General features: G+C 49.8%; 1 protein-coding gene across 21 annotated transcripts in view; it reads right to left on the bottom strand.

The window, feature by feature from the left end:
* Positions 1 to 10000, bottom strand: part of LOC113814989 (RNA-binding protein with multiple splicing 2) — a 325312-nt gene that overhangs the window by 81358 nt on the left and 233954 nt on the right. For 13 of the 21 annotated variants that reach the window (XM_070143814.1, XM_070143823.1, XM_070143821.1 and 10 more), the window contains one exon: positions 7915 to 7935. The exons of 5 other annotated variants lie outside the window; for them this stretch is intronic. In XM_070143814.1, coding sequence (XP_069999915.1) covers positions 7915 to 7935 — 21 coding nt within the window. The remainder of the gene's footprint in view (positions 1 to 7914; positions 7936 to 10000) is intronic. 3 more of the 21 variants (XM_070143816.1, XM_070143825.1, XM_070143813.1) reach the window with 1 other exon arrangement.

Genomic DNA, 10000 nt, shown 5'->3' with positions numbered 1-10000 from the left:
CCTCTTCTCTTCTTTCGTGTATCGTGTTATCCTTCTTTTTCTTTTTTGTTCCTCTTCTCTTCCTTCGTGTATCGTGTTATCCTTCTTTTTCTTCTTTGTTTCTCGTGTATCACGTTCCTCTCCTTTTTAATTTTTCGTTTTTCGAAGTTATTTTATTGGTTATTTTGTCGTCTTGGAAGATTCTCTTGGGCATTGTTTTTTCTCTTTCTTTCTTCCGTTCATATACGTATTTATTATTTCTCTTTCCTCCTTCCTCGGTCTCTCTGTCTATCTCTGTCTTGATCCTTCTCTCTCTCTCTCTCTAACACACACACACACACACACACACACACACACACACACACACACACACACACAAACTCGTGTACTCGTCTTTACACGTACAGAAACAAGCACCCCCCTCCACCACACACACACAAAAAAAAAAAAAAAATGAATTAAAAAAAGTAATCAAAGAGGATAGCCAAAAAATGAAAACCCCAGACAAAGACAGCTTTTATTACCTCATAAACGGCAATACACACGCAAACACACAACAGGGTTTATGTCCGTGACTGCCAAAGGGGTGTAAAAGTACGGGCTCTGAAGGGGGGGAAGGGGAAGGGGAAGGGGAAGGGGAAGGGGAAGGGGAAGGGGAAGGGGAAGGGGAAGGGGGGAAGGGGAGAGGGGGAAGGGGGATGGGGGAGGACTCACACTCACGGAGGACACGAAACCTCATTGTTCTTCCGTGCCTTGAGTCACCATTCCCTTTAACTTAATAATAACAAAATACCCATATAGGCCTACAAGTCACTTTTTAAAAAATCAATCTAAGCCTATATCTATTTCTCTATCTCTCTACATAAACTATTCCTTTTCTCCTCCCCATTTATCTATCTCAATCTCTCCATACATATCGTCATTTCTCTTCCATTCATTTCCAACGAAAAGATTTGAAAAGGTGTTTCCCTTTGTGCGACTTATTCCTTCAAGGCAACACGGAACACGAAACGAACTTTGGTTGTTTTTCGTCCTCCTGTTCACCACGTGCGGGAGGGGAGTCCTATTCTCCATTTTTTGCTTTGCAGCCTCTTTCCCAATACAAGGAAACATAGAGAAGAAAAGAGAAAAGAGAAGAGAAGAGAGAGAGAGAGGGAGAGAGAGAGAGAGGGAGGGAAAGGGAAAGGGAAAGGGAAAGGGAAAGGGAAAGGGAAAGGGAGAAGGAGAGGGAGAGGGAGAGGGAGAGCGAGAAAGAGGGAGAGGGAAAGGGAGAGGGAGAGGGAGAGAAGGAGGGAGGAGAGGGAGAGGGAGAGACGGGGGGAGGGGGAGGGGGGAGGGAGAGGGAGAGGGAGTGGGGGGAGAGGGAGAGAGAGAGAGAGAGAGAGAGAGAGAGAGAGAGAGAGAGAGAGAGAGAGAGAGAGAGAGAGAGAGAGAGAGAGAGAGAGAGAGAATCAGACAAACGGACAGAGAGAAAAACAGAAAGACAGACAGACAGACAGAGAGAAAGCCAGATATAGAGTGAGAAAGAGAGAGACATCGAGCCCCGTACCTGTAATTAGTGTCGACACCGTCCTGACCCCCCCCCCTTGACACCCTCATAAAGACGGACGACTGCTGTGTTCAGGTGAGCTTCCCTTTACAAGTAGTACCAGGTATAGCCTTCCGGACACGCCTACATACACACAAAAAACATATACACATAGACACGAACACAAGCATACATATGAAAATCCTTATAAACATACCAGCACACAAGATACCTCTACATACACCAAAAAACATACACATAGATACGTACATAAACATACATATGAAAACCCTTATAAACATACCTACATGTTCGAATCCATACACGCAATACCAACCATACCGAAGCACAGACATGAACAATCATACACAAACGCACACATCAACAAACCACACATGCTGTACATACATACGTATATACCCTAGGCGGCACCTCTTGAGGAAATGAGACGCTTAAGAAAGAAAAAAAGGAGGGTGAGGGAGGAGGAAGGAGGGAAAAGGGAGGAGGAAGGAGGGAAGAGGGAGGAAGGAAAGAAGAGAGATTAAAAGCGGAATTCCGAAATACCAACGAATCTCTATGCTATGTTACCCCGTTATCTATCGCTTCTTTCCTATTATTATCTACCAGCTTTCCACCATCATCCTCTACCGCTTCTTCACAAGCACCATCTATCACTTCTCCCCCACCATGTCTATCGCTTCTCCCTCATTATCATCTACAGCTTCTCCACCAACACCATCTATCGCTTCTCCACCATCATTATATATCTCTTCATCCCCATCAATCCCTACCGCTTTCCCCTTCTTCTCATCAATTATTCTGTTTTCTCTCTTCCCCTCATTTCTTTACGACGATTTCTCCTCGCTAATCCACTCTCCGTCTCTCTCCCTCTCTCTCCCTTTCTCCCCCCCCCCTCTCTCTCTCTCTTCCCCTCGCCTTTCCTTCCCTGGGGCACTGCCTTCCACCCTCCTCCTTACCCTCTCTCCCTCCCTCCCCCCCTTCACCTCCCCATCCTTACTGAGTTGAGATCACTCACTTGAGCACGCGCTGTACCCCCCCTCCCCATGAACCCCCCTTACCCTCCTCCTCCCTGTACGTGTTCCTCCCTCTCCTCTCCTCTCCTCTCCTCTCCCCTCCCTCTCTTCTCTCCTTCTCTCCCTCTCGCTTCCCCGCTCTCCGCCTCGGGGTATTTAAGACGACCAAGAGAGTAGGAAAGAAAGAAGAGGGAGGAGGGAAGAGGGAGGTAAGGAGGAGGAGGTAAGGAGAGGGAGGTAAAGAGAGAGAGGTAGAGAGAGAGAGGTAAAGAGAGAGAGGTAGAGAGAGAGAGGTAGAGAGAGAGAGAGAGAGGTAGAGGTAGAGAGGTAGAGAGGTAGAGGTAGAGAGGTAGAGAGGTGAGAGAGAGAGAGAGAGAGAGAGAGAGAGAGAGAGAGAGAGAGAGAGAGAGAGAGAGAGAGAGAGAGAGAGAGAGAGAGAGAGAGAGAGAGAGAGAGAGAGAGAGGGAGAGATTCGGATAAAACAACAAATAATAACAGAGAGTAAGAGCAGAGAGAGAGGTAGAGAGAGAGAGAGAGAGAGAGAGAGAGAGAGAGAGAGAGAGAGAGAGAGAGAGAAGAGATAGCGAGATAAAGCGAGAATAATAACACTTAGAGTAAAGCACGAAGAAGGTAGGTGAGTAAATAAAAAGGAAAAAAGGAAGGGGATACGAGAGAAAGGGGGAAGGATAGCGAGAGGAGAGCGAGAGGAAGAGAGAGGAGCGAAGTTAGAGGGTCACAAAGAATGAGAGATAGAGAGACAGAGACAGATAGAGAGAGAGAGACGATACAGTGACAGGAAAGGAAGACGAAAACCGACAAAGGAGAGGAAGAGAGAAAAATCAACAACAGCAGCAGCAACAAAACACACATGAACAAATTTAAACAGAAGAAAGCGAAAGAGAAAGAGAAACAGAAAGAGACAGAGACACAGATATAAAAAAGGCAACAACCCGAGTTTCTCAAAGACGCAGAAAAGGAAACGAAGCCTAATTAAAGCCCAGAAAGAAGCCACGGGAAGGACTCGAGGGGAAAGTCCAAGGATCTCGGGGACATGAGGAGCGCCACGCCAAGGATGCCCACGCGGGCGGCTCGGAAGCGCTGCCGCGGGGAAGGGGAGGGGGAAGGAAGAGAGGAAGAGGAGGGAAAAGGAAGAGGAGAAGGGTAGGGGAAAGGAGAGGGCAGAGAGGGGAGGGGGAGGGGAAAGGAGTGGGTAGGGAAAAGGAAAGGGCAAAGAGGGGAGGGGACGGGGCGAGGGGGTAGAGAGAAGAGGTGAGAGGGGGATGGGAGTGGGGCAAAGGGGAAGGGAGAAGAGAGGGGAGAGGGGACATGGGAAGGGGCGAGAAGGACAGGGGGAACGAAGTGGTGAGGGAGGCGAGAAGGGAACAGGGAGGTGAAATAAGGTGATGAGGCGAGAGGAGAGGGAATAGTAATGAGGGGAGAGGGGTAGGGTGATAGGAAGAAAGGAAAGGAGAGGGATAAGGAAAAAAAGGGAAAAGTGATGAGGGTGAAGGGTGATAGGAAGAAAGGAGGGATGATATGGAGGAGAGGAGAGACAAGAGGAGTGAGGAAGGGGGGTGAGGACGTCGAGTTTTTTGAATCTGACTTATCTCTTAAAATCGAGGAGCAGGGAGAGAGGAGGGGGGGGGTGACGATCATATCTGATTCTACTGCATATTCGTAATACGCGACTGTGTTGTATAATAGATTAAATACCAACGAGAGAGAGAGAGAGAGAGAGAGAGAGAGAGAGAGAGAGAGAGAGAGAGAGAGAGAGAGAGAGAGAGAGAGAGAGAGAGAGAGAGAGAGAGAGAGAGAGAGAGAGAGAGAGAGAGGGAGAGAGAGAGAGAGGAGAGAGAGAGAGAGAGAGAGAGAGAGAGAGAGAGAGAGTGAGAGAGGGAAGGAGAGAGAGAGAGAGAGAGAGGAGGAGGAGGAGAGAAAGAGAAAGAGGGAAGGAGAGAGACAGAGAGAGAGAGAGAGACAGAGGAGAGAGAAGAGAGAGAGAGAAGAGAGAGAGAGAGAGAGAGAGGAGAGGAGAGAGAGGAGAGGAGAGAGAGAGAGAGAGAGAGAGAGAGAGAGAGAGAGAGAGAGAGAGAGAGAGAGAGAGAGAGAGAAACAGAAAGAGAGGAAGATAAAAAGACACACACAATAAGGGATCATACATCAAAACCAACAGGAATCAAAACGAGTTTATCCGAAACAGCTGATCGCAATACCATGCTAATACTACGTGAGCTGCCTGACCTTCGGCCGCACCGCTTATCCAAATCACCCTCTGTAATCCTGCCCTGCAACGAGCGATGCAATAACAGCCAAAAAATAGAGAAAAAACACCTGAACTGCAACAACAACAAAAAGTAATAGGCATGCGAACATATCTACACAAAAATAGTTATTCACTTGATAAAAGTTTTCTTCATATTCATTGCTTCTGATATCCGTCGACACTCTTCCAAAGGATATAAACAATAAAAGGAAGCGAAGGGAGGGACGGAAGGGGGGGGGGATGAGGGAGGGAAGGAGGGAAGGAGGGAAGGAGAGAGAGAGAGAGAGAGAGAGAGAGAGAGAGAGAGAGAGAGAGAGAGAGAGAGAGAGAGAGAGAGAGAGAGAGAGAGAGAGAGAGAGAGAGAGAGAGACGGGGCAAATCCGGGCCCGACGCCCTCGTCCCCGAAGGACTCGCCAGCCCGCCGCCGCCCCGGGAACGCGAGGACCTCCCCCTCGGCCGCCCCGGAGCATGCGAGGGACACGGACACGGACACGGCCAGCAGCCAACACTCCAATTATCGGCACGACGGAATGATTTTATCAACTTTCGATATCGTTAGGACGATCGAAGGCACCGGGGCCAATCCCGAGGGGAGGGAGGGGGAGAGAGGGGGAGGGGAGGGGGTTCGACACCGGTTTGTGTAGTACAGAGGAGCACCCGTCCTTACCCCTACACACTCTCTCTCTCTCTCTCCCCCTTCCTCCCTTTCCGTCTTTCCCTCTCCCTCTCTCCTTCCCTCCCTCCCTCCCTTCCCTTTCCCTCTCTCTCCTTCCTTCCTTCCTTCCTTCCCTCCCTTCCCATTTCCCCTTTCCCTCTCTCTCTCTCCCTTCCTCCCTCCCTCTCCTCTCTTTTTTCCTCGTTTCTTCTTCCTTCCCTTCATTTGCCGCTCACTTTGTCCGCCATGTTTACGCAGCTGGTCGCAACTTCCCTCGTGTCCACAGGAGCTATATTCTTGGACTCACGCCGGGCGAAGTAGGTCAGAGACGCCGGGGTGGAAACGGGTGGAAGGCCTGATAAATGGAAGGAGACAGAAGGAACGAAAAAAAACAAACAGGAAAGAGGCGATGAAAGAAAATAAGAAAAGGGGGAAAACAAAGAAAAGGATAGGGAAAAGGGACAGAGGAAAAATAGAAGGAAAAAAAAAGAAGAGAAAAAATTAAGAAAGTGAGAAGAAAACGGAAACAGGAACACAAGAAGAGAAATGAATATGGAAAAGAAAAGAGAAAAATCGACATGCAGAGAACAGGCAAACGACCTAAGAAAAACCGAAAGAAAACACAGAAAGGAAAGAAAAGAGGGGCTAAGGAAAAGGGTAAAATGGACAGGTGAGGGGAAATGAGTGCATGCGGTGAACTCTCCCCCTTCCCCCTCTCTCTAACTCTTACTCTCTCTCTTACTGTGTCTCACTCTTACTCTCTCTAACTCTCTCTCTCTCTCTTACTGTGTCTCACTCTTACTCTCTCTCACTCTCTTACTGTGTCTCATTCTTACTCTCTCTCTCTCTCATACTCCAACTCTTACTCTCTCTCTCACTCTTACTCCAACTCTTACTCTCTCTCTCTTACTGTGTCTCACTCTTACTCTCTCTAACTCTCTCTCTCTCTCACTTACTCCAACTCTTACTCTCTCTCTCACTCTTACTCCAACTCTTTCTCTCTCCAACTCTCACTCTCACTCTCTCTCGTCATTACACCGCCATTATTAAGCCCAATGTCATCACGGCGGACTCAGCTGATCAATGACATCAAATTCGGGGACGCGGCGACATCACAATCTCCTTCTGCCTTTGTTGCTGTTCTTCAATTATTCTTTCTCTTATTCATGGCGATTATTGATTTTTTTCCTTGCTGTCATGGTGTTACCTTTTTGGGCTTTCTTACTATCATATTGTTGGTTATTTTACTCTTTTCTTAATGTAGTTTATTTTCAATTTTGTCCTATTATTATCATAATTTCATTGTTATTATCATTATTACTATTATCATTATTGCTGTATTGCCTTTTCCTCTAACTTATCAGCTGATCGCCTTACCACGTTATCCTCCCATTTTATTGTCATTTCTTCCTTCTCTTTCTTCTCCCTTACCATCTGTCAGCATATTCATACCTACTTCCTTCATTTTTTTCATTCTATTTTACCCTCTGCCCTCTCGCCATTATCATATTCAACATTCCCCTAATTTTATTGCCCTTCCCGCCTCCTCCTCTTTACCATTCTATCACCATTATGTTCACCCATCCAACGCCTTGCTATTTCATCATAATCTTATTTAACCAAATTTTCCTTACCTTATCACCTTTTCCTTCATCTCCTCTTCCTTTCCATCTTGTTATCGCCTCTGGATTATTCCTTTTCTATTAGGTGGGAGGAGAGAGGCAGGAGGAGGATAGAACAAGGTGGGAAAAGATGACGGAGAAAGGAGGAGGAGGGAAAAATGAAGAAAAAAAATAGAAGAGGGACGTGCGCGAAGGGGAAGAGGAGGGGAAAAAGAAGAGATAGAAGGTGAGGAAAGAGAGGACAGAGAGGAAAGAGAGAGGAAGGGGGGGGGGAGGAGGGAAGAAGGAAGAGACAAAAGAGGAAAACAACGGGGGACGATGAGGGAGAAGGGGAAGAGAGAGGGAGAGGGGGGAGGGAATCAACAATATGAACACAAACGCACTTGAGCACAATTCTTCTTTAATAGGATTACCGACGGGGGGAGGGGAGGGAGGGGAGGGGTGGCATCATCACTAGCATTCCAGAGCCAGTCGCATCACGGCCGGCAACCGAGCTATTATCATTCCATCGACGATTCCGGGAATGGGCGCTGAAGGGGACAAGGAATGGGGGGGGGGAGTGGGTGGAAGGGAGAGTATAGGGGAGAGGCTGGAGAATAGAGGGGCGGCTGGGGAGGGAGAGGGGGATGGAGGCCCGCAGCCAGAGGGACAGTGATGGCCCATTGTTGACATAATCCTATTTGTCTAAACTCTTGCGCGACGCGTCCGTGCGACGGCGGCGTAACTGTGCCTGCGCCGCCTGACTCACCTTGACTCACGACACGGACTCATCCGAATAACTCACCCACCGACAAGCAGCGTGGCAGAGTCAGCCGCCACCGGCCGTTACGTACCTGTGACAGGGGACAGAACTGCTATTAGTAACATTCGAGGATGCTCTCCAACAAAAGAATAAAGGTATAAGACAAAACAGTAAAAAAAAGATAAAAAGAATATATATTTAGATCTATAACTAAACCCACTTTGGCAAACACAAACACATGCAAACATTCAAACACAAACGCATACAAATATATGCGCATATACACACACACACACAAACAGGTACATAATAAAGTATAAATAGAGTATAACCTCCGCTTTGACCCCCAACAAAATGTCCCCCACTGAATGTGTTATTGACAATTTGCGTCGAGACAATTAAGTCGTTGAAACATGTGCTCTGGCGGAAACACGAGCCCCAAGGTGTAACCGGAGCGTCGAGGGGGAGGACCCGGAGGAGGAGGGCGGAGGGTGGAGGGGGGCGGAGGGTGGAGGGGGGCGGAGGGTGGAGGGCGAAGGAGGGCGGTGAGGGACAGGGGGCGGGAGTAGGCGAGAGGGGGGGGGCGGCAGTTGAAGCGAGAGGCCTTCAGGCGAACGAACGGGACACGTCACCACTCGAGACCCGCGCGTGCTGGCGAGCGAACCGCCGCCTCCGCCCTCGCCGCCGCCGCCGCCGCCGCCGTGTGGAACGACCCGTGGGCGCGCGAGTCCTTGTTAACTCACCGGGGACAAGAGGGCTTTTATGAAGCGCGAACGGCCGACTCGCGCGCGGAGACAATGGCGCACGTGGACAGGGGGCGGCCGAAGGGGGAGAGGGAGAATGGGAATGGAGAAGGGGGAGGGGAGGAACGGAGTGAGGGGATGGAAAAGGGAAGAGAGACAGAAGAAGTAAGGGGGGAGAGTAGGGGAGGTGTGGAGGGAGTGGGGGAGGTAGGGACGTAGGGAGTGAGGGAGAAAGACGGAGATAGGAAAGGCGAGAGGAAGGGAGAAGCAGAAGAAAGGAAGTAATGAAAAGAGGGAAGGAGCGATGGAGAAAGACGGAGAGAGAACGAGCAGGAGGGAGAGAAGGCCGGAGGGCATGTGAGAGATGGAGGGAAAGAGAAGGTAGGAGTGGAGGAGCGAGAGAAAAAACAGAGGAAGCGAGAAACGGAGGGAGACATAGAGGAAAGAAAGGGACAGAGAGAGCGACAAGTAGGGCGGATCAAAGGAGGGGAAAGGACTGGGAAGGGGAAACAAGGGTAAGAAGCAATGATAATGTCTAGCAGTAGAGGTAAGGGTGGTCGGGGAAGAGGGAGAGGAGGAAGAGGAAGAAGAGGAGAGGTGGAGAAGGAAAGGGAGTCATCAGCGTGCGCTCGAGAGGGGAAACCTGGTAAGGTGAAGGGTACGGATGGAGGGGAAGGAAGGGGGAGGGGAGAAGAGGGGAAGAAGGGCGAGTAGCGAGGGGTCTACAGCCTAATTATCAAATCAATAGCCCCCCCCACCCCTCCCCTCCTTCCTCCTCCTCCCCTCTCACCTCCCCTCACTCCCCCTGTACAAGGACAGTTTTTCCGACACAATCCAGCCAGAACCGTACCTGTGCCTCGCCCAACGCCGCTCACAGGGAGGGACAAAGGGGAAAGGGAGGAAGACGCTAGAACAAAGGGGAAAAGGAGGAGGTGGAGGAGGAGAAAGGGGAGTAGGAAAGGTGGAAGGGGAGGAAGGAAAAGGGAAGGATAGGAATCGAATGGAAAGGGAAGGCGAAGGGGAGGAGGAGAAGGAAAAAGGAGAGGAGGGGAAGGAAAAGGGAAAGGGAGGAGGGGAAGGAAAATGGAAGATGAGGGGAAGGAAAAGGGAAGGGGAGGAGGGGAAGGAAAAGAAAAGGGGAGGAGGATAAGGAAAAGGGAAGGGGCGGAGGGGAAGAAAAAGGGAATGAGGGGAATCGAAGGGAAAAGGAAGGGGAGGAAGGGAAAGGAAAAGGGAAGGGAAGGCGCGACAAAAGAGGGAAAGGGAAAGAGGCAGGAGGGCTCAAGAGGGGAAGGGAAAAAAGAGGGGCAAGACGAAGGGAAGAGGAACACGACAAGGAGCACCCCTGCATGGTTACTTCGAGAGCTCGCCGGGTAATTTGCCACCTCCCCCCTAACCCCCCCTCCCACCCCCACCCCCCCAACAAACACAGCG

Source organism: Penaeus vannamei, chromosome 31, assembly GCF_042767895.1.
Source record: "Penaeus vannamei isolate JL-2024 chromosome 31, ASM4276789v1, whole genome shotgun sequence".
Classification (NCBI taxonomy): Eukaryota; Metazoa; Arthropoda; class Malacostraca; order Decapoda; family Penaeidae; genus Penaeus; species Penaeus vannamei.
This window is presented reverse-complemented; position numbering and strand designations above follow the sequence as displayed.